Genomic DNA, 24,653 nt, shown 5'->3' with positions numbered 1-24,653 from the left:
ACTTTCTTTTATTTAGCATAATCATTTGGGATTCACTCCTGTTTTGCATGGATCAGTAGTTTGGTCCTCTTTTTTTATTTAAAAAAGTTTTTTTATGTTTATTTTTGAGAGAGAGAGAGAGAGAGAGAGCAAGCAGGGAAGGGGCAGAGGGAGAAGGAGACACAGAATTCAAAGCAGGCTCCAGGCTCCGAGCTGTCAGCACAGAGCCCAATGAGGAGCTCGAACTCATGAACCGTGAGATCATGACCCAAGCTGAAGTCGGATGCTTAACCAACTGAGCCACCCAGGAGCCCCAGTTTGTTCCTCTTTATTGCTGACAGATGTTCCACTGAAGGGATGCATCTGTTTGCTTAGCCATTCACCTACTGAAACACATTTCCACTCTTCCCAGTTTGGTGCAGTTTCACAGGGGGCATAATAAATATTTGCATACAGATTTTTGTTTGAACATAACTTTCTGTTCCATTTGGGTAAATACCCAGGGATGGGATTCTGGGTCACATGGTAAGGATGAGGTTAACTTTGTGTGAAACTGCCAACCTGCTTTTCAGGATGGCTGCACTATTTGTGGGTCCACCAGTAATGTAGGAGGGGTCTGGTTACTTCACATTCTCACCAGTATTTGGCAATCTCAGCTAGGATTGTTTTTTTTTTTGTTTTGTTGTTGTTGTTTTAATTTTAGTCGTCCTAACATATGTAGAGGCTTCTTACTGTGTTTTTTTTAAAGACTTTATTTTTAAGTAAACTGCACACCCAGCGGGGGCTCAAACTTACAATCCTGAGATCAAGAGTCACATGCTCTCCCTGCCTGAGCCAGCCAGGTGCCCTTCTTACTGTGGTTTAACGCACACTTGCCTAATGACTATGATGTGGTACGCTTTTCCTCATTTGCCACCCATATATATCTTCATTGGTGCAATATCTATCCAAACCTTTTGCTCATTTTTAAATTGGGTTGTTTGTTTTCTTGTTATCAAATCTTTATATATTCCAGATTCCTCTGTGTAGATGTAATAATTTTGTGTTTTGCAAAGGCAACTCTGTGTCACACTGAAGTTTGAGAACCACTGGTATAATGAATCATCTTTACCCAACATCTAGTTTTAACAATTATTAACACTTTGTCATATTTATCCCATGTATTTTTATGTTGAGATACTTTAAAACAAACCCCAGATATGATGAAATTACACTCTAAATATTTCAGTATGTATTAAAAAAAGTGGGAACACGTTTCTTAAATAGCAAAAATATCACTATCACACCTTACAACAAATGATTCCTGGGGCGTCTGGGTGGCTCAGTTGGTTGAGTGTCTGACTTCAGCTCAGGTCCTAATCTTGCGGTTCATGAGTTCGAGCCCCACATCAGGCTCACTGCTGTCAGCCTGTCAGCACAGAGTCTGCTTCGATTCTCTGTCTCCCTCTCTCTACCCCTCCCTCACTTGTGCTCTGCCCAAAATAAATTAATTTTTTTTTATTTTTTTTAAATCTTTATTTATTTTTGAGAGAGAGACAGCGTGTGAACCAGGGAGGAGCACAGAGAGAGGGAGACACAGACTCTGAAGGAGGCTCCAGGCTCCGAGCTGTCAGCACAGAGCCCGATGCGGGGCTTGAACTCACGAACCGTGAGATCATGACCTGAGCTGAAGTCAGACGCTCAACTGACTGAGCCACCCAGGTGCCCCAAAATAAATAAATATTTTTTTAAAAAATTCCTTAATTATTAAATTACTAATTAAAATCCACTCCATATTCAAATTTTCCCAATTTCAATAAGTTTCTAATTTCAACGAGTACAATTTTGGTTTTGGAAAGTTGTGTTTGGTTCTTTTGCTTATATCCTTGTCATATATTGTTCTTTCCTTATCTAGTGCACCTTACAGGTCTCTAATAATTTTAAATCTTTGCAATGTTCATCTATTACTCACTTTTCTATTATTTCAGACTCTTGAGAGGTGTTTCTGCTGTCTGGGATGTCTGATGACTCTCCCTCGTGGTGAACTACTTCCTTGTATGTTTGGTAATTGTTGGATTGTGAGTTCATCTCTAGTAGGGCTTCATCTGTGGGAATCTTATTCAGCCTGGTTGAAGGCAGGTCCCTCCAGGGTCCAGAGAGAATTTGCAATTCCTTTCCCTCAGTGCCTGCCAAGGCATTATTTATAGAAATATTGGCTCAGGGGTTCTGGAACCAGGGGAGTAGTGTGAATCACAACCTTCAACAGATACCAGGGGCACATCTCGGAAACCCAAATCTCAAGACCTAGCTGAGACAGACATTCTCTCTCTTTGGTAGATGGGTGGGTATTTTCCAAGTCCCCACTTGCGCTGAGGGTATGTCCTTTTAAAGGTCCTGGCTTTATGCTGGGGTGTGAGTTCCAACTAGGGGAGGTATAGGGACATCATCTCCTGTATCCTTAAGCTATTAAAACCTAAGCCTTTGGTTGCCAGACCAGCAAACACCTTCATTCCTGCTGCCACCCCAGTAAGGAAGCTTATCAGCCTACATGCATCCTGCTGGTTTTCAGCTTTCTCTTCATTTTTTGATTAGAAATGTACTAAATTTACAGACCAATTTGTGGACAGTTGACATCTTTACAATATCAGGTCTTCCAATCAATGAGCATGATCTACTCTTTCATTTATTTTTGTCTTCTTTAATCTCTGCCAAGAATATTGTATACTTCCATGGGCAAAGACCATGTACATCTTTCATTAAATATATTCCTAGATATTTGAAGTGTCTTAATGCTATTGTAAATTGGATTGTTGTTCAAATTTAATTTTCTAATCATTTGTTGCTGATATATAATAACAGAGTCGATTTTGTATGCTGACCTTTAAAACTCCCGTATTAATTCTAATAGTTTATCTGTAGGTTCTCTGGGCTTTTCTGTTGTCTGTGAAAAATGACAGGTTTTTTTTCTTACTTTCTAAATGTCATACTTTTTATTTCTTTTACCTGCCTTTTTGCACTGGTCAGACTTCCAGTGCAAAACTGACAGAAGTGGTTATGAAGGCCACCCTTATCTCTTCTCCAATGCACCCTCTTCATTTCCTATGAGTTTATCTGTGCATCTCAAAAGAGTTTGAAGCTGGAAGGTTTCAGGTTACCTGCTCTGTGATAATGCCTGAGCCCTTGCCTCTCCTCAGCACTTGTTTGTCTTAGACACTGTGCATACTCTGGATTCTCCTCTATGCCCTGGCAGCAGGGGGGAAGGGGGGCTCACACATCATGCACCAACCATCCACACTATCCCCTATATCTCATTTACTTCTAACAGTAACCCTGGGAGGAGGGAGATGTTACCATCACTTCCACTTGACAGATGAGAAAACCTGAGACTCATAGGGGCAAAGTTCTTGGCCAAGGAAGCTTCTGCCAAGAGCCAGGACCTGACCCCAGGCCCCTTTGCCCCTGTCACCCCACATTCCCGGCCCCCTTAACCAGGTTATTTTTTTCACACTCCTTCTCCAGGTTCTTCCTCAGCACCAGACTGAGATGGGCAAAGACAACTGGCAAACCATCAGGCTGGCAGGCTCTCCCGTGCTGACTCGGGGGCCACCCCTCCCAGCACCAGACATGTCCCATGGGTCTCCAAGGCTTCCTCAGGCCTCATGTGAGCCTGCACACACCCCCACCCAGCAATGAAGAAGAGCCCTCCTGCTGCCCTCATTCAGGCAGCTCCAGCCCGGCCCAGTGTTAAGGGGATGAGCTCAGGGTTCAACCCATCCTGAGTGCAGACTCGGGCTCAGCTATTCACCAGCTGTGGGAAAGCCACTCCTCTCCCCAAGCCTCTGGCCATGGCAAGACCTAACTCACAGCACCCATCTTCCCTTCTGACTCCTCTGCGGAGGCACATGGAAGCAGAGTTGATGAGGAATTAGCCCCTGCAAGGGGCAGAAGGCACAAATCCCATCCCAGCCAGGTCCTTTTCAGATTAGGGTTCAGCAGGGGGTGGAGTCAGGCTGGGCCAAGGTCAGGGCTCAGCTAGAATCAGTCAAACTGGGGGAGCCTGGGTGGCTCAGTCAGCTGGGCGTCTGACTTTGGCTCAGGTCATGATCTCATGGTTCGTGAGTTTGAGCCCCGCGTTGGGCTCTGTGCTGGCAGCTTGGAGCCTGGAGCCCACTTCGGATTCTGTGTCTCCCTCTCTCTCTGCCCCTCCCCGACTCACATTCTGTCTCCCTCTCTCTCTCAAAAACAAATAAACATTAAAAATAAAAGAATCAGTCAAACTACAGCAGGTTTCTCAACCTCTGCACTATTGATGTTTTTTTTGCTAGATAATTCCACATGGTGGGGGGGGCTCTGTTCTGCACTGTACGATGTTTAGCAGCATCCCTGCCCTCTAACCACTAGATGCCAGTAGCACCCCACCCCTACTCACGACAACAAAAATGACTCCAGACATTGCCAGATGTCCCCTAAGGGGGCAATAGTGCCCCCACCCAAACCCCTCCCCCTGAAAATCACTGCTCTAGAGTCAAAGTGGGGCTCAGGCTGGGGCTGGGTCAGGTTCAGCAGGAGGTCGGGGTCACAGCACAGCCAGAACCTCAGGAAGGTGAGCCCCTTCACCACCTGCAGCTCTAGCCACTGAGAAACTACCCAGCTCCCCCATCGCTCTGCTTTTCCAGACCAAGGCTAGGCTCCCTTTGCTTGCCAGAAGGTGGCAAATAACAAATCAGATAGCAGGTGAGCCCCAAACCATTTCCAGGGCCCCTGCAGTTGGGCCCCCAGCAGCTTTGCTTACTAGCTGCCCCCACCTCATCCCCCAGGCCCTTGTTCATACAAGCCACCACCAATTGAGGCAACACACCATTAAGTATAATGCCTCCCGTAACGGTTCCCTAATTTGCACTTCATTTAGATTCAACAAGATGTTTCTGAGCTAATAAAATGAAAAAGACTGGTTTCTATCAACTCTGTGACAGTGAACATCTCTGGTATTTCATTGTGGGAAATTCCAGAATTAAAATTGGTCTCATCTCCTGCAAATGAGATTCTTGTCACTGGAAAATCCCTCTCTCCTGGGCTGTCCTGGGAGGACCCGAGATAAGCTTGCCGGCTCCAGGTTTGATTCCAGGGAGGCGGTTGCGGGGAGGGGAGAGATTATCTCTTAAGGAAAGGACCGGGAAAGCAGAGGGTCAAGTTCACCAAATTCAGTGCAGCAGGATCCCCAAGAAGGGAGTATGAAACAACAGTCGGTTTAAGGTGGTGTTCTGGGCCCTGATATCAAAAACAAAGTACCTAGAAACCTAGAGTGAGGAACGGTGGGATCCCCAAATGCTGGGTTCCGAAGCAGAGGCTGCAGGATGTTGGCTCTGAAAGAGAAAACCCATGTCCTGGGGTGTCTCCACGTGTGGCTTCCACGTGGCCTCTCCTCCCTTTGTACACCCCAATGTTCAGATTTTGCTCCGCTGAACCATACGGGGCCACATCGGCCCACAATGACCCCCTTGGGACAGAGGTGTCAGGACCACCTGTCTCAACCCTGAGTGACCCCTATTCCCTCCCTTCTACAATTCTTTTGCTGGCTTTGGGCTCAGGCTGTGAGCCATCTCTTTTCCGGCTGGCAGGTGTGTTGCGAACTGACATTCATACGACTGTGTGCAAAGAGTCAGTGGGCAATAAACTGGGACTTGAGAGACTCTTCTCTAGAAAAGGCATGTGCATTTTAGTGTGTGGTCTTGATGACCTCTCTTGGAGACTGAGGCCACTCAAGGCAGCCAGTTGCTGGGTAAGAGGCTCCTGGATAGCCAAGACCCCGTACCATATTCAGGAAGGCACCCATGAGAAATGCGACAACATTTGCTGATGCCTGTTCAGCAACAGTGCCCCACTTTCATGAGCATCCAGGGTGGGGGGAAACCGAGGCAGCCTTCAAACCAAGAATCAAGGCAAGGCCAGAATTTTCAGTTGGCTGCGTGACTTGAGTCTCTATTTCTCCATCCATAAAATGGGGGTGTATCCCCCCACTGCTGGCTTTAGCCAAGCCAGTCTTGAGAATTTGAGGGAATTATTTATAGAAAATTCTATGGGGGTTCAGACCCTTGTCCTCCTCCCTAGCACAACGTGCTCACTCTCTCCCGCTCTGTCTTTTTTTTTTTTTTTTTTTTTGTTCTGGGACTTGGTAATTATATGCCTAGAGATGAAGGCTTTTCAAAAACATCTTTCCCACCAATTTTCAGCTGGAAACGTGCATAAAAACAGAGATATTTTTATCCGCGTGTTTCTTTTTTCCTGTCTCCTCCTTCCAGCAATGGGCAATTATGAGCTTTTGCCTTCAGTCAATCCGTCCTGTAAGAACTCGCTTCAGAGGGAAATGCATTTCCGCAGCGAAGCCAGCCTGTCCCGGCAGATGCGGGCTGGCCCCGTCAGGGAGCAGAAGGGAGCGAGGACACGCAGTGCCCAGTGCAGGGTATACACCTGGTCCCAGGCCCCACGCTGCAGCCAGGGGTGGGTGGGTGGGCTTCTTTTTTATTTCTCTTGAAAGCTTTGTTAACTTGCCTTCATTATCCCTGTCTCTCTGGGGCTCCAGGGAGCTATTGAGCCCTGACAAAGGGCAAAGGAAGTCTGCCCCTGGCCAGGCCGCCTGTGCCAGGATCCCGCCTAAGCAAGAAAGGGGCGCGGGAGGGCGGGGCGGCAGACTCAGCCTACTGAGCTTGGTTCTGTGGGTCTCCAGGAGGGAGCATTCGGCCTCTGAGGGGGGGCCACTGAGAAAACACATGTTCCGAGGCTCAATCTGGGGGGAACAGGAAATGACTGCGTGACACCCAGCCACCAACGGGGCCAGCCCAGCCCCGCACTGATAAGAAGGGGGGCCCCACTTTCCTCTGGGCCCAACGTTGACTGCATTCAAGTACAGTACTCAGGGGCCCGTTGCTGACCCTGGGGCAGCAGCCGCTCACTGCTCCCACAGGCTACCTGGGATCTACCAGCCCCAGCTCCGCTGTTCCCACCTCTGCAGGCATGGCTGGTCCGATGGGAAAAGGAAGGACGGACTTTGGAGTTAGGCCAACTTCAGAGTCTGATTCTAAACCTTGCTGCCCACTGGCTAGGGATCTAGGACCAGCCGCTTCTCCTCTCTGAGCCTCAGGCTTCTACTCTGCACAGTGGGGGGCAAGGGCCCGCCTCATGGGTTGGTATGAGGAATCTAGTTAACATTATAGGGTACACACAAGCCATGAAACACGGGAGTTCTCTCCCTGTCCCCGCTACTGACCTCGTTAGAAAAGTTTTCATAGATTAATAATGGTAGCAACTCCTTTTGATGAAGTGCTGGGTGTTGTGCTATGCACGTTATAAGCATCGTCTCATTTAATCCTCACTACCCTCTGAGATGGTATGATCGTTATTCCCAATTTACAGAGGGGGAAACCGAGGCACAGAGAAGTTACCTGACTTCCAATGGTAAGAAGCAGGGTCAAGATTTGAACCCAAGCCGTGTTCTATGAACTTTAAAATTATTACCACTTTAAGGGTGCCTGGGTGGGGCCCAGTCGGTTAAGCATCCTACTCTTGGTTTTCGACTCAGATTATGATCTCACAGTTTGTGAGTTCGAGCCCCGCATGGGACTCTGTGCTGCTTGGGATTCTCTCCCTCTCTCTCTCTGCCCCTCCCCTGCTTGCTCTCTCTCTGTCTCTCAAAATAACAAATAAACTTTTAAAAATTAGTACCGCTTTATCCTCACGATAATCCTACGTGGTGGGTGCCATTATCATCCTCATGTTCTAGATGAGGAAAACGCGGCACAGAGAGGTTAAGGGACTTACCCAGGGTTACACAGCTCCTAAGCTCCTAGTCATGGGCCCCCTCCAGCCTCCTACCTCCTCCTACCCTATGACAGTCTTGGGGAGTCACCAATGAAACCATTTTATTTCCTGGCGGTGGCTGCCTAGAGCAGTAAAAACTCATTTCACTCCGTGAAGAGTAAAAGCAAAAGTTCCTGCCACAAGTGACAGTCCCTCGGCCTCCCTGACTTTGCCAGATGATACGCGTCCCTCCGCCAGCTCCCTCCACTCCAGGTCCCGGGTCTTCTCGCTGTTCCACACACCAGACTTGTGCCCACCCCACGGCCTTTGCACCGACTGTTCCCTCTGCCCAGAATGCACTTCCCCAGACATCCACAAAACTCCCTCCCTCACCTCCTTCAGCAACTTGTGGAAATGTCATCCTCTCAGGAAGATCTTCCCCAATCAGCCTGTTTGAACTTACCCTGCACCCCACCACCACCTCCCACACCTCCATTACTCTGTATCTTTCTTCATGCACTCAACACCATCTAACAGATCTCACTTTTGTAAAAACTTAGTGATCTCATTTACTATCTTCCTCTGCCCACTAGGATGTCAGCTCCAGAGGGCTGGCGTTTGGTTGCTGTGTCCGGGAAGGAAAGCATGGCATACGGTAAGTGTTCAGTAAATAATCTGGAATTCAATTCCCACTTACAGAGTAGGAGAATGAGGATCAAAGAGGTGGCATGAGATTTTTAAAGTCATAGAATCGGAAGAGGCAGAGCGAGGATGCCAATCCAGGCCTCCCTGGATCCATACTGTGGACTCTGTGGTGGAGGGCCTGGGGTTGCCCCATGGCCATAGCCCCTGCCATGCAGTAGGAGGTGAGGCCTGACAGAGGATCCAGGCAGTGATGGTGAGAGCCCCTCAGAGGAGTGGGCAGCCCAGGCCACAGCAGAAGGACTACCCTTCCCAATCTCTACAACACACATGCATACCCTGCCTGAGCCTTCCCAGGCCCAAGCGATACTCACTGAGGCCCAGAGGCCCTGGGAACAAAGACCACTTTGTGGCCAGGAGTCAGAGGGGAGTGAACACTGGGAGGGCTGGGGGTGGGGCTTCCTGCCAAAATCCGCATTCAGGCCTCCAGTGCACCCAACCCTGGTCACATCCCTTTCCGCAAGGGCTTAGGGTTAGTGGGTGGTGAACGAGGCTCCCGGGGCATATGCAGGCAGGAGTCCATCAGGGGCAGAGAAAGGGCACTGGGTAGTGCATTCCACAGACCCCAACCCCAAGCCAGGCTCTCATTGAGGAGCTCTGCAAGTGGCCTGACTTCTTACGGCCCAGCCTTCCCTGCAAAATGTGCAGGGTGTATGGAGTGGCCACCTGTTGGCTATCCTTGTCTCCCCTGCTCCTGGGGAGGCCACTCGACCAGGCCTGGCCAGCCAATCAGAGGCCTAGTGACTGTTCAAGGGTGAGCATGTGATCCAAGCTGGGCCAACAAGAGCTGGCCCTGGGATGTTTGCTGGAACTACTGGAAACAGGTTCTCTTTCCTTAGAGACGACTGACCTGGTTGACCTTAAGCTCAAAGGTCATGGGGCCCTCTGGGCACCTCAAGGAAAGGAAAGAGTCTGCCTGGAAATGAAGATTGCCTAAACCAAAGCAGAAACCCAGAGTCCTAATGATGTAAACTGAGCACCTGGATCCCACTGTACCCAAGCTCCACCTTTGGACTTTTCTAAAAAAAAAAAAAAAAGCCTTAGTGCTGAACATCAAATGTGGCAGGTGTACTCAAGAGGCTCTGTGGCCTGGGAAGGAGTCTAGGGTGGGGGCTGCTGTGGTGAGGATGGGGGTCCAATAAGTCAACAGAGAGAGAAAAAGCCAGGGAGATGCCAAGATAAGCCTTGAATGCCAAGATAAGGAGCTGTGATCAGATTTGAGTTTTAGAAAGTTCCCTCCTAGGGCAGGATGGGAAAGTGGGGTGGAGGCTAGAAGGCCAAGAAAGAGACTGGGGCAAAGGTCCAGGCAGGCAATGCTGAGACCTGAGCCTAGGTGGAGGCCACAGGCCCATGAGGCCCATGAGGCCCATGAGGTGAGGGAAGACAACCTCCCTGGCAGTGCTCCAGGGGAGGTCTCCAGGGCGCTGTTGCACTTGTGGCTCTGATCACTGGAGGACAAGGTCACCCCACTCACCTGGGCCTTAGGTCAAGAGGACAGATATACCCAGGCCAGGGGAGCAATGCCTCCATTTACAGTGTAGTCACCAGGAGGAAGCCGGGGCAGACCACATGGGGAACATCCCAGCTTTGCTACTTCTGGCTGTGTAGCCTTGGACAAGTCACTTAACACCTCCATGCCTCAGTTTCCCCAGCTGGAAAATGGAGAGAAAAATAGTACCAAACTCACAGTATTGTGCAAATTAAATGAGAAAATGCACAGAAAGAGCTTAGAACGGAGCCTGGCACAGAGTAAGATCTCAACAGCTATTAGCTACATTATTCATGTTATTATCTGGGGGCCAGGGGGTGACCCTGTCCCTGCCCCTTGCCATGGGGGGGCGGGGTGGGAGCCTAAGTTCACTGGGCCCTCGGAAGCAAGATGGAGGTAGCTGTGCCATAAAAGTCATCTGGGGCTAGTCCTGCTTGGACACTGCACTGTAGCTGTGGGGCCTTGGGTGTGCCACCACCCCTCTCTGAGCCTGTTTCCATCGGTCCACTAGGACCACAGCCCTTACCCTCGGAACTGTTTCAAGGAGGTACCATTAAGAGTATGTTGAGTGTGGGAAGGGATTGACAGGGGTAGTCCCAGGGCACTGAGTGAAGGATGACCGGTTCCCGGCTCTTGATAAGCCCGGGCTGGGGTCAGGGGGTAGGGCAGGAGCAGGGTTAGGAAGGCAGCCCGGCAGGAGAAGGCTGGAAAGACAGGCGGCCAGACGGACAGATGGAGCAACCATGTCTGCTCCAGAGCCCCTCCCATAGCGCCCATCCTGGGCCCACTTAGGAATGTGGCAGCTGTGTGATACCTGCCCCACTGCATTCCCAGGGCCCCGGGGCTCCCCAGCCAGACCCCGAGCCGGGCCGGGGCTTCTGCCTCCTGCCAGGAGGTGCAGCCTCCCGCCTGCTGTAGGAGCTCCCTCTACACCACCCTGAGCTCAGCCTCTGCTCTCACATCTCTGGGCCGGGAGCTCACTCCCACCAGCTGATGCCCATGCAGAGAGGGGACGCACCTCCCTGAGGCACCTCTAAGGGGCTGAGGGCTGCCCTCTGGAACTCCAGATCTGCCTGCTGCCCCTGCTGTGCGGGACAGGGGACAGCCCGGGGGACTCAGTCTCTGGCTGCAGGACAGCAGCCCTCTCATGGGCCCACCGGGGGCTGGGTGTCCCAGCCCTGCACTATCTCGGGGCTCTGGGTCTCCAGGGAGTGGCCATCCTTGTCTCTTCTCTGGGCAGCAGTTCCGGAGGGTTCAGTCCCATCACTCTGCCTACAGGTTCCCATTACTCACCCGCCTCTCCAGGGGTCTCCCGGCTGAGCCCACACAGCATGTCTGCTATTGTCTCCTCGGCTGCCCACCAACTCCCTCGGGAGCCACGCTGCTCAGCCCTCCCTCACCCTCCCCGGGGAGGGGCTGTGGGAGGGAAGCTCACGGCTCCCACTGGCTGGGCACCGAGTCCACCCACTGCAGCGGGCGGCTCTCTGCTTAAAGGGGACACGGCCACTGTATGACTGGCTCCTGGATGTGGTTCTACACCCCCCGGGGCCCACGGTCTGAGTCTGGGTGAGGATCTCTGAAGATGGCATGTCTGGGTCCTCCCACTGGGTCCCCAAGCAGATGGACCCCTGGAGCCAGTTCTGTTCCTAACTTGCTATAGGACTTTGGTAAGTGACTGCTCTCCCCAGGCCTCAGTTTTTCCATCTAGAAAAGAGGAACAGTGCCTTCCAAACTTTTTTTTTTTTTTAAGTAGCAGATTCCAACAGAATCTCGTACAGAATCCCAGGACACAAGCCAGATAAAGTGCAGCCATATGCCAAAGAGCATTTGCAGGACTCAGCGTTAGAAATCCCTGAGCTCAGAGCCCCCTGGGGCTCTTCCACTGACATTTCAACTACCTCCTCCAGGCCTCAGTTTCCTTTTCTGTAAGGGAGGGCCTGGGGAGGATGAGCCCAGCAGCCTGCCCCACGGAGCACTCCCCCAGCCTTTAGGGAAGACAGAGTAAGATGGGCAAAGGATCCGCCTGCCTTGGGCTTGATGGGCAGGGGCAGCTGGTCAGAATTCCAGCCCCGGCTGGGCCTCAGCCCTGCACACTCCTACATTCCTCCACGCTAGCTCAGGACTGACTCTGCCAACCCTGATGGACGCACAAGGCCCCTCCTCCCAGCTGCTTCTGCGCTCCATCCCACCAGTGTGTGTGGGCACCTACTGAGGGCCAGACCCCGCACAGGTGCTGGGAAGAAAGGTGGGTGATAGGGACACAGGGTGCCAATAGCCTGTATGCCTAACTCCTGCTGAATGCAGAAGAGAGCAACACAGATGAGGTCCCAGCTCCCATGGAGAGTTTCCTGGATACACAGAAACAAATGGAGCTCCAGTTTGTTCTGTGTCCTGCAGTAAATGAAAATGTACAGTACCGTGGTTGGGGACTGGGAGCTTCTTCTAGGTTCCTTCCCATTGCCCACTTCCCAAGGCTGCCTTCTTCTTAGGGTGACTCCACATGTACCCCAGGGGGCAGGGTCCGGGTTCCAGGTCAAGCTCACTGGGCCAGAAGTGAGGCCAAGGTCTCAGCCATTGAAGGGGTAGTGAGCATTGGGTCAGAGAGGGGGGTCTGAATTGGGAGGAATTTGCTGGGAGAATCAAGCCAGGCAGGGAAGCGGGGGGGGGGGGGGGGGTGCAGGCTCTCAGGTTGGTCCATGGTACCCAGCAATAGTCAGGACAAGGCTCTCAATGACCATGAGCAGGACGCTAAGGGCCACCTTGGGGTAGTCCCAGCTCCATACCAGGCAGGGACGTGGCCCTTCTCAGCATGTGAACTGCCCTTAACAGATTCTCACCCTCTTCCCCTCACCCCTTATTTACAGCTCCCTGAGGGGCCAACTGCATGGTGCACAAGCCTTTAGAGCTACATCCGTCCCTTCTTGTAAGAAAATATTTGCTCGCCACACAGATGCATTTAAATGAGCGATGAAGATTGGCGATCTCTCTTCCTGCTCCTTTGGTATTTACTTTTGTGGATGAGAAGCTCCTGGAAAGGTCACGCCGTGGGTTATGAGAGAGCTTCCGTGTGGTGTTTTTCTGAATGCCCGCTGTGCCAGGCGCTGGGGACCGAGACACCAGGAGACAGGTGGGAAACAGTGTCTTCCCTCTGCCCTCTGTCCCTGCCATCCCACTGAGCACATTTTCCACTTGATTTTATCCAAGAGTGAGTTTGGAAGCAAGTGCTGGTCCATTTTAGAACAAGGCAGGGTTTAAATAAATATCTGGCACAAAGGTTAAGTCACCTGCCCTAGATCTCCCAGCTATGAGAGTGGAGCCAGGTTCACACCTAAGAGTCCTCGGACTCTTGGTTTCGGCTCAGGTCATGATCTCACGGTTTCGTGAGATCGAGCCCTGCTTGAGTTCGAGAAAAGCCTTGCTTTTCTCTCTCCCTCTCTGTGCCCCCAACGTGTGCTCTCTCTTAAAATAAGTAAATAAACTTTAAAATTTTTTTAAAAAAGAATGAAAGTCACTGCTGTGTGCCTCTCGGGATTTCAGGGGCTAATAAAGGGTTCCAGAAGTGCAGATGAGGAGCAGTTGGCTCTGTTGGGGTTCCACCAAGGAAGCGTTTTGAGTCTGACTTTGAAAGATGAGAGGGAATGTGCCCAAGAAGGGAAAAGCCTTTGCAGGTGTGTGTCGGGGAATGCAATCCTGGGTGAGAAGTGAGGGGACCAGACAGGAAGTGCACGTGGAGCCAGGCCGTGAAGGGTCTACTAAGGCCTCCCAGGGGAGCTCCTCAGCCATGCAGACTCTCAGGCCCCACCCTGGCCCACTGAATCAGAATCTGCATTTGAACAAACTCCCCAGGGGACACATAGAAGTTTGAGAAGTGCTCTGTTAGGAGTTTGGCTTTCATCCTGTAGGCAACGGGAGCCAAGGATGGTTATAGAGCAAGGGAGTGAGAAGGCTCTGTAAGGACCTCAGACCTGCGGCACCACCTGAGGGACAAGGGAGGGGGGCCTGGCAGTGAGCAGCAAGGGTCCCTTCTGGGAGCTGAGGGCAGGCGAAGCTGCTGTCGGTCCTGCTCCAAAGACGACCCCTCTCATCCAATGAGCGCTGCCAAACTTCAGGGAAGCAGAGGAAAAAGGGGACAGATTGCTGGGTGTGTAAGGTGGCTAGAAGCCAGGCCTGCTAGGGATCCGGGCCGGCAGCAGCTCCCAGTCATGTTTCCAGCACTGTGAATGGGCAGACAGGAAGAATGGACAACCTAGGGGAGGTGGCAGGGCCACTGAGCCGGTGGGCAGACCCTCCACGGTCAGCGGAGGCCCTGACACCCGCACGTCCTTAGGTTTTGTAAGACAACTGGAGGATGGATTGCGGTGTGACGTGGGGCATGCGTCCAAGCCTCTCTGGACTTCAGCTTCCTCGCCATATAGCACCCACCCCCTAGGGTAGGGAGACCACATGTTAATAAGTCAGAAAGCACTTATCCGTCCACTTTCCCGCCAAGACTCTCATATACCAACGTTGTGAAACAGACCAGAGAGGAAAAACTTGGAGGTGGCTGAGCACACAGGTCAGGTGCGCCCAGGTTCGAGTTCCGGCTCTGCCACCCTTGAACGATGTGACTCCGGGCCAGTCACTTCTGTGAAGAGACTTGGAAGGGCTGAGCAGACTGTGACTGTCCAGCACACACGACCTCTTCCCTACACGAAGCCAGGCCTGCGGGGCCCTTCTTAGTGTCTCTTAACAGGGTGCCACTGGCATGATACTCTCTGGCGTGTCAGGTTGTCCCTGCAGGACACCCTTCGGGACTCCTGGCACCCCTGGACCCCGCCCACCCAGGAGCGGTGACTGCCACAACTGGGACGGAAAACTGAGACCCAGATGGGGCCGTGTCTGGGGACCCCCACCAGCACAGAGTGGGAGCCTGGACCCCAGCCTCCACCTTTCCTCTCAGACCCCAGGGCTGAGTCCACCATAACCACAGGGGAGCTGTACCAAGCCCGCCAGCACCACCACCCTCCCCGACGGACAGCCGGAAATGAAGTCTGGGTGGGAACGAGGCAGAGACGGCGATTTGAAGACAAGACAGATAAACCCTTTATTGCTGTTCTGTTGCTTCTTCCTCCCCCTCTCCTCAAACCACCCCAGAGGCCAGGCCAGGACAATCACGGCCCCCTGCCTGGTTGGTAAACATTTCCACGAGGTGGGTCCCCATTTTACAGCTGGGGAAACTGAGACCCAGCCTGCCCTTCCAGCAGCCACGGGCGAGGCACGAGTGACCCCCGTCTTAGGAGGTGCTGTTTGGCCGCAGCCCCCACTCCGGCCACGCTGTTCCACACACACCCCCACTGTCCCTCAGCTACTCCAGGGCGGGCTAGGGAGAGCTTCGGGGGTAGTGCCACGTCGGTGGGCGGCTCCCAGGCTGTGGCCCCAGACACCTGCCGGTTGCCAGCACCCTTCACCGCAGCCTTCCTCCAGCCGTGGAGGGCACAGCGGCATGCCAGCCAAGGGGACCCGGGCAACAGGCCGTGTGCTCAGACTAGGGAAGGGGGAGGCTCTGGGATGTGAGAGGAACCACAGAACCAGGTGGTGCAGAGACTTTGTGTGCCGGGCCTGACTTTCAACGCTGTATACATCTTTCCTCACTTCATCCACAACACCTGCACTTCAGCGATGAAAAGCAGGGGCCCAGAGAAGGGAAGCCCCTTGCTCTTACTCACACAGAAGGGGAAGGAAGAACTGGGATCTGAACCCAGGTACTCCTGATGCCATCTGCACCAACACCCCAACCCCAAGCCCCCTGAGAAAGGCACACTCAGAAGCCCTCTCCCCAGCCCAGAGAGATACAGGAAGGACAAAGGACTGTGGGGGAAGGGGGAGGGCCACGCTGCTGCCCCTGGGGAGTCTCTGGGAATCTCCTAACTGGAGAGGGTCAAGAGGCACCAGCCCAGGCCTGACTGTGAGTAGGGCATCTCCCTAAGGCTCCCTCTTGCCCTCTGTATTTCCCGACACCTGCAATGGCTTCCCTCCTGGAAAACATGACATGAGGCCACAACCGTGCAGAGGGCCTCCCTGAGCCTCAGGTTCCTCCTCTAAAGTATTGATGAGATTGTCCATTCAAAGGATTCTTGTGAGAAACTCGGTGAATAAACAAAACACCTAGAAAACTGTCAAGTACGGGGCCCACAGAGGTAGCTAGGGTGATCACAGCCTTGCCCTGTCTCTCTGGCCACTCACGCATTCAACGAGTATTTATCATGCACCCACTACCTGCTAGAATCTAAGCTTGGCCTAAGCTTTCTGCAGTGAACAAAATATGATAGAGCCTACCTCTCTGGCTGCCAGTTCAGGGGAGGGGCAGAGGTCAAAGGAGAAAAACACACAAGTATAGATACATAATGAGATGCTGCTGAGGGGAGCCGGGACAGCACAAGGCAGGGGGGGTCAGGGAGCCTCTCAGGGCAGGTATTGTTCAGGCAGAGGTGAAGGATGGGAAGGGGAAGGGGAGACATCGGGGGCCAGTGCAGCTGAGGCTGCTGGGTAGACAAGGAGTCAAGATTCTGCTTTGGGCATGAGGAGAGCTGCTGAAGGGTTTTTAGCAGGGTCTTTTGTGATCTTATTCCAAATGGTGGCCAGATGGAATGGGCTGCAGGGTCAGGATGGCATGGGGCAGAGGTGGGGACAAGAGGGGAGGAAAGCAGAAAGGCACCTTACAGGCAGGAAGCCTGGAACCCAGCGTCTCTCCTGAGGACACTGGGGAGCCATCGAAGAGTTTAGAGGGAGAAAGGGATAACTGCCTTAGAAAACTAACTTGACTGGGTGCTAAGAGAGTCACTGCACAGGATGAAGGCCTCCGCTGACCTCAGTCCCACCCCCCATCATGCTCCTCCCCACAGAGTCCGCTCTGACTCTGCCCACCTGCCCTCTCACTGCCTTTCAAGCAAAGGGAGCAAAACGTGGGGCACCTGGGTGACGCAGCCGGTTAAGCGTCTGACTCTTGGTTTCAGCTCAGGTCATGATCTCACGGTTTGTGGGCCTGAGCCCCGAATTGAGCTCTGTGCTGACAGCACAGGGTCTGCTTGGGATTCTCTCTCCCTCTCTCTCTCTCTGCCTTTCTCTGTCTCTCTCTCAAAATAAATAAATAAACTTAAAAAAAAAAGCTTTAAAAAAAGCAAAACATAAAAATAAATGGGCAAGTTGTCAGGGCTTAGCCCTGGGAAAGAGCAGTGTTATGCATTCCAACCTCAGGAGGTCAATGCCACCCTGGCAACGGCTCCTCCCTGCCCTGCCCCGGGGAGAACCCTGGGCTGGGTGTCAAAAGACCAGGTTCAAGGCCCAGCAACTGCTCACGCAGGGCCTACTCCATGCCAAGAACGTCACATGTGATGTCAGAACATCAGCATCTCTTGCAGAAGGAACTATACCCAAAGAGGATCTGCTATAGGCCCAAACATAGCAAAGGGGGCCAAAGAGGAGGAGTCAGGGAAAGCTGCCTGGTAGAGGTGGTGTCTGAGCCAAGCCTTGAGGGACAAAGGAACCAGACACTCAAAGGTGAGGCAGGAACGACATTCGAGACAGAGGGGACAGCCTAGGCAAAGGGCGGGAGATAGAAAGGTGCACAGTATATGTAGGGAAAGGCACCAACCAGCATGGCTGGGGTCAGAGGACCCCAAAGAGCAGGTGGGCTGGGCCGGCAAGTGGGGCTGGGTCCCAACGACACAGAGACCTGCTTTGGAGGAGGGAATGCACTGAATGGGGCATTCCTGGCACCGTGGCCACCACATGCATGACACTTAGGGAAGAATGGTCTCAAGCTGTCAGGAGCAGCGGGTGGAGCTTCTGCACACTGGAGCCTGATTACAGCGACACCCCCTGTATTTGATGAGGATGTGGGAGGGGAAGGCACCGCCCTCAAGCTGTGCCCTCGAGTGACAGAGTGGAGTGGGAGACTGAACTGGGGCTCAGCCTTGTGGCGAGCACTATGCCTGGAATCCCACCTTCCACGTTCTAGGTCAAGCATTACCCTTGTCCAAATGCATATGCCCCAGAGGAAAAAAAAGGTCTAACATGTACAAAGCACCTACTGGATACCAAGCACTTGATGTTTTAGTGTGCTGCAGAATCTTTCAAAAGCCCTGCTGCTCCCATTTGAGGAGAAACTGAGGTCCAGAGAGAAGGGAGGGACTGGGCCAAGGACTCTAGCTAGTACAGGCCAAGGGACAGATTGGCAGAATCAGGTACTCCCTCCTCGGGTCCTTTACATGGGCCTTTCCCTCCTTCTGGAAGTCTCTCCCCACATCTAAAGATGAAAATCCGTACAGCCCAACCTAAATGCTGCCTCCACCAAGAAGCCCACCCTGACCACACCAGGTGAGTCCCCTTCACCTCCTCCCAGTCTTTCCACCGATGCGTTTGCTCACCTGTTCTTTTCCACCAAACGGGGGCCCCTGGCTATCTTGCTTATTGATTTCAAACCTATATCCAGGGCTAAGCTCAGCACACAGTAAGTGCTAGGATAAATCAATGAAAAACAAATGGTGATTAGGCATAATCTCTAGATTGCCATGTTGGAAAAGAAAGCAATAATTCATCCCCTCTAACACATCAACACAGAAACGTTTTCTGTTGTTTGATATAGTTAGTATACCCCCACGAATGGAAAGCTCACCACCTCCTAAGCAGCCACCCAACTCCTGAAGAGTCAAAGGATGAGTCGCTCCATTATCCTGAGCTGGAGCCTGCCTCCCTGTGGCTTCCTGTGGCTCCCTGGGGCACCCAGACCCCCTGCCCCAGGACTGCCCTGCATAGAGTCAGGGGCCCTGTCTGGACCCGGGCCATGGCCTCTGAGCCCTGGCAAGAGAGGGAGGCCACCGCTCAGGATCTGGATGTGGCTCCCACCACATGGTCCTACGAGCAACCATCCCATCCCGAGGGCCTCCCCTGGGTGTGTGGCTGGAATGAGTGGGCGGCCACACATCCCAGCGTTCTGGGGCCATGCTCACACGTGCATCTTCAATCCCTATGGATTTCGGCAAGCCTTTACCTCCAGTGTGTCTGCACCAGGCCCACGAGGCTGGGATAATCACCTCTTTCCACAGATAAGGAAACTAGAGTCCAGAGGGGCAAGAGACTGAGGAATGCAGGTGTCTGGCTCCAAAGCCTTAATCACAGTTCGGGAGCCACACGTTCTCAAAAGGGCTTTGTGTGAGAGCCTCATATTATCTCATGGCCTCCTGGTGGACCTGAACATTGAAAGAGAACCCTGGAGGCAGGGGCTGATGGGGCGCCTCAGGCAGGGTGATGATCTGGGAAGGCCCACCCAAGGGTCCCACACAGCTCATGAATATCCCAGGAGATCCGGGCAGCAGCTCTCCCACTGGGGAGTTGTGGGGTGGGGGGGCCCTGCAGGGTTGGGGGTGGGCCACTTGTTTGAGGACAAGGCTTGACACTGAGATTCCTGGGCCAGTGCCTGCTGCCTGCCAGCTGAGGCCTCCCACGGCTCACGGCCCCTCAGTGCTGTTTAGGAAGAACCACTGGGAGGTTGCCAAACCGTGTCCAGAACTGGCTGCCTACCTCTCCAGCATCGCCCACCCTCATCCCCAGCATCACACACCCTGAGCCCTTTCCACCTCCCAGCCTTCACACTCATGGTCCCTCAGGAATGCCCCCTCCCTCATCCCTTGCCTGCCTGGCCAAATGCTGCAAGTCCCCCAGGCTGCCCACTGTCCCTTCCTCCAGGAAGCCTTCCCTGATCCTCCAGCTGCTGATGCCTCATCTGGGTTCCCAATGCCCTCGGGCACCTCTAGGTCCCACTTCTGTCCACTCACCAGATGTCCCACCCTCTTTGCCCATCTATCCCCAGATGAGCCTGACACCAAAGTGGTGAGGAACATTCCAGACTGCCCTCCCAGCCTGTTAGCATCGCCTCCTCCAGCAGTAGTGCCATGGGAGCCTTAGCAGAGCCCTGGGTTCAAGTCCTGACTCTACCTCTGACTGGTTGGGTGACCTTCAGCAAAAGTGGCCTCAACCCACTCATGTGTAAAATAGGGGTGCACGTATGGGCTGGAGCCGGGGTTGGACCTGTGGTCTCTGGGTGCTATTTCAGCTCTGACCTCAGCTAACCTGGGACCCCCTCACCCCAGTCTCTGTCTGAGACTCAAGGATCCCCAACCTTTTCCAAATCTCAAACAAACCTTCCTCAACAGACTCATTCTGCAAACGGGGCACCAAGACTCAGCAAGTGGCAAGGACCTTCCCCAAGGTCACCCACAGGGACCCACTGCCCCAGTTGTGCGGCTGTGAGAGGTTGCTGAATGTGTAGCCTCCCTTGGCCCGCCTACCTGCCCACATATCTGCTTATGAGTCACCATCACCTCGGCCAAGACGGCGAAATGTGGGGGCTGGAGACAGAAGGTCAGCCCAAGGAGAGCAAATGGGTGGATGGGGGGAAGGCAGTGAGGGGGTTTCCAGCCACTGGAGAGCACAGCAGGGGGCACAGAAGGGAAACTGAAGCCAGGAAGAGCAAGCACCTGCTGAAGGACCCCAGAAAGTAGAGTCAGCCTCAGTCTCCTGTCTAATGGATGTTCTTTCTGCTCCATCAGGCCATTTCCCCAGGAAGGGAGACAGGGCCCGCAGCTTTCACAATTATCCGGGCAATTAAGACAGGCAGATGGTCCCACTGGACCGAACATTCAAGCTGACAAATGGAGACAATGCTGGGACATTAACTGACAAGATTGGCACTAGTTCTGGTGGGTGACATGGGCAAGGTGAATGTGCCATCAAGACGGTTCACTGCCTGGAATCAGGAAAGGGCCCAGCTATTCTGCCTCTGCTCAGACTTCCCCACACCCTGCCTGGGCTCAACTCTGGGCTCTGCCCTGCAAGAGGGACACACACACAGGCTGGGACATGGACAGAGATGGTGACCAGGTGGGGAGGGGTGAGAGACCCTGAGAAATGGGGCCACTTAGCCTGGAAGGGCAATCTTGGGGAGGCACCAATGCTGTCTCCACAGGGCTGTCTTGGGGCAGGGGGAGCAGAGGGAGGGCGGAGAACCTTGAGGGAGCCTGGGGAAGACAGACCAGCAGCCACATGCTGGGAATACAACAGAGAGGTCCCTTCTTGCTGGCAGGGCAGCCAGATAACTGACCACTGAGAAATGCCCCTGTGGTGAGACATTTGGGCTTGGAAGTCAGACTGCCTGGGGGGCAGGGGCAGGGCACAGATTCCACCATCTCCTTCCTAGCTATGTGACCTTGGAAAGTCACTTCTTCTTTGGACCTCAGTTTCCCTACCTGCAAAATGGGGCAATTTATACCATAACTCACAGGGTTGTTGTGAAAATAAGAAAGTACATGTGAAGTACTCAGCATAGCACTTGACATACAGTAAGTGCTCAGTAAATGCTTGGGGAACAAAGAACAGGACCAGAGGTTTGCACTTTATCTCTGCCTTCTTGATAAAAAAAGAAATCCGTGGTCTCTGAGACACTGCAGTTGATCTAAACTTCTGGTGCCCTCCCCAGTCTGGGCATGGAGGAGGGCAGAGGCCTAGGAGCCGGGAGCTGTTCAGGCGCTGGAGGGAGGGGCTGGCTTCCCCATTGGGAATCAGATGTGAGACCCCAATGCAGCTACTGCACTGTGAGAAATGCCAGGAGCCGGATGTGGAGGCGAGATAGAGAGCCTCATTACAGAGGGGAAGGAAGGAGTAAATAATTCATCACAGATGTGCACCATGGAGGGGGTGCAGGCAGAGAAAGCTCGGGAGGGTGAGGCACAGTCCCTCCCTGTGCCCAGGAGGTGCCATGTAGCCAGCAACAGGGATTCCTGTCCTTAACCTTGGGATAACCTTGTTATCCCTAAAATTGCCCACTGCTCCTCTAATACATCCCCTCTCCTCACCCGGGCCTGGGAGGCCAGATAATAACGCCCTTGCTCAGAACCTCTTTGAGCCCATACCCTCTGTCCTCTTTCAGCCCCTCTGCTCTAGCCTTGCCAGCCTGGGAACAACCAACATGTTCATACCTCAGGACCTTTGCACTGGCTGTGGCCTCTGCCACATCCTCCCCTGGATAGCCATGTGGCCTCCCTCACCTCCATAAAGGCTTTGCTCTCATGTCACCTTCTAGGTGTGGCCCTCTCTGAAGACACCACTTAAAACCGCACACACTACCCACATACCCCATCCCCTCTTTCTGCTTTATTTTTCTGCACACACGTATCACCGCCATACATTTTCCTCGCTTTCCCGCTGCTAGAATGTCAGCTCCACAAGGGCCCGGATTTAGGTCGATCTAGTTCCCTACCGTATGTCCCCCTGGGGCCTAGAACAGTAGTTCTAACACACAACAGGTGCTAACAGATACCTGTTGAAATCGTGAATGGCAAAGCATAGTCTACTGCCTCAACATCCATCAACTCCACCTACCCTAGAGCCCTAGCTCCCTACCTCTCACCTGAACCCCACCCTAGTCCCCTCCCTGCATCCTCACCTGTAGTCTGCACTGTAGCCAGAGCCTACGTTAACACAAAAAGCTGTTCTCCCCTCTCTCCTGCTCAGGGACCTTCCATGGCTCCCACGGATCTCTGGACAGAGTCCAAACTCCATAACCTCCTGCCTCCTCCACCCTGGCTCCCTTCTCTCTTTACACTCTTCACAAAGTTCTCAGCTCCCTGAGGCAGATCTTTGAAGCTTCAGATATTTGTACTGGCTAGTCCCTTTGCCTGGCAAACTCCTATTCATCCTTAAAAACTCCGTTCAGGGGGGATTTCCTTGACCTCGCTCAAGCAAAAGCATTTCTCTCTTCTCCAGGTACCAAGTGGACCCATCCACCCCCGCCCCCACCCCATCCCACTGAAGTGCCAACATCATCTACATATCATTTCCTCCTCCCCCAAGCCCTCTGGGTCAGGAACTGCAAGTGATCTCCTTCGGGGGCCCTGACACCTAGCACTCTGAAAATTTCACCTCAGTTGTCCTTGCAGCCTACCCAAGGAGGAAGGGTCTAATATTAACTCTATTTTACAGACAGGAAAACTGAGGCCTACTAGGCCCAGTTGCACAGCTGGGATAAATCCCTGGCCGTTGGCTCCAGAGCCTGTGCTCTGTATATCTTTCCTCCCTCACATCCACACACAGCAAACAAAATCCCTCACTCTTTGAATCAAACGTGACCATTTTATGCCCGCAAAGGCCCAAGCATAGCCCCATAGGAAACCTTGATCTGATAGCCCAGAATCCTCTGGGGTGATGCCATCATTATGCCCAGGCTAGGAAAGAAGGCACAGTGGCCTGGGAATGTCTGCGTCCTCTGCAGACACTGGGGTCCAGGACATGCATGTTAGAGTCAGGCCAGCGCCACAGGCCCCTCCCCACCCCCGAGGGCTCCGTTTCCTCACTGTCCAGATGCGGACATCCAGACACTTTCAGGGCTGTCTGAGATGGAGCAGGGCCGTGTTTCCATCTGTGCATGCACGTTAGGTGCTCCCCCTCACCTCGGAACCCTGGCCAAAATTGGGGAAGCTGAGTCAGGACTGAACACCTCCTGTCTCCAGTCCCGGCCTGGGCGGGGAGTACAGCTCACAAATGTGAGCAAAGCCTCAAATCCCAGTCTGAGGGACACAGGAGGGCTCTCATCTGGCCGCAAGGCCCAGAGACCCCCACCCTTAAACAATCACAGGGTAAAGAACTTAAGGGTCTTACCCAGAAAAGATGGGGAACAGGAAGGCCTACTAGAAAATACTGGCTAGAAGTGGGAAGATGTGTCCTTAGGCATTAAAAAAAATGCTTTGGAAACATAAACTGAAGAAACACCTCCCCTTCCTCCGATCTTCCCCCCTTGAATCCTTCTCCCTTGAGCTTTTACATTTTCACAAATGTATGAAAACAAGTTCCCTGTGCCTCTGACAGAGCCCCCGGCAAAGAAGTGGAGAGATGTCAGACAGGAGCCTGGCACACGCCAGCACACCGTGTGCCCCCAATTGGGGTGCGCTCCCCCCTCTGTTTTGTTACAGGTCTGCTGGTCCCAGACATCACCCTGGGGTCAGTGGTGTGCATATGGCTGGGGTGGGAGTAGGAAGCGAGTGGTTACATGAAATTCAAAATTACCAGGTGTCTACTGTGTGCCAGGCTCTGCGCTAGTCTTTCCCAATCATCACTGCAATCTCAGAAGGGTGGCCTTTCCTGGGTCCATCGTCTAGAAGAGGAAACTGAGGTTCTGAGTGGGCTGCACAGGAAGGAAGAACGGGGATAGCATTTGAATCCAGGTGGGCTATGGATAATGCAAGTACTTTCTCCACCTCCAAGGGGGCAGAGCCTGATCCATAGTATTTAGTTGGCTGTTCTCCAAAACCCGAGGACAGCCCGGGATGTATCTGTCTATCCCTCCAGCCTAGGAGGATCCCACCCGGTTCTCAGGGTCTGTGGACCTGAAGAGGAGGACAACAGCCTTGACGGGGCAGGGGACTTCTCCCTTGGAGGCGGTCCCAACACAGGAGTCCCTGGAAAGCCCCAAAGGAAACTCTGTTCCTGATACTCTCCAAGTTTTTCCTGCTCTGTTGTACGGAAGGGACTGACAAAGGCCTCTAGATGTCAGACCAGCAGCAGCCTGCGGGCAAGTACAGAGCCTAGAGTCCCTCTGATACCCCCAAAGACCCTACTACCTTACCCTTTGACCACTCCTGAGGCAGCCCCTCTGTTTGTAGGCTCCTCCGACTCCAGAAAA

The 24,653-nt window shown here is 53.0% G+C and overlaps 1 protein-coding gene across 3 annotated transcripts in view; it reads right to left on the bottom strand.

Annotated features, from left to right (window-relative positions):
- The window catches only part of GRIP2 (glutamate receptor interacting protein 2), a 95,201-nt gene that overhangs the window by 32,077 nt on the left and 38,471 nt on the right, over positions 1-24,653 (bottom strand). Inside the window, exon 1 of one of the 3 annotated variants that reach the window (XM_042911630.1) lies at positions 11,237-11,360. The exons of the other annotated variants lie outside the window; for them this stretch is intronic. Coding sequence (XP_042767564.1) covers positions 11,237-11,276 — 40 coding nt within the window. The 5' untranslated portion in view covers positions 11,277-11,360. Of the gene's footprint in view, positions 1-11,236; positions 11,361-24,653 lie in introns of those variants that run through there. 3 annotated transcript variants of the gene reach the window in all.

The sequence above is a fragment of the Panthera leo genome, chromosome A2 (assembly GCF_018350215.1).
Source record: "Panthera leo isolate Ple1 chromosome A2, P.leo_Ple1_pat1.1, whole genome shotgun sequence".
Lineage (NCBI taxonomy): Eukaryota > Metazoa > Chordata > Mammalia > Carnivora > Felidae > Panthera > Panthera leo.
This window is presented reverse-complemented; position numbering and strand designations above follow the sequence as displayed.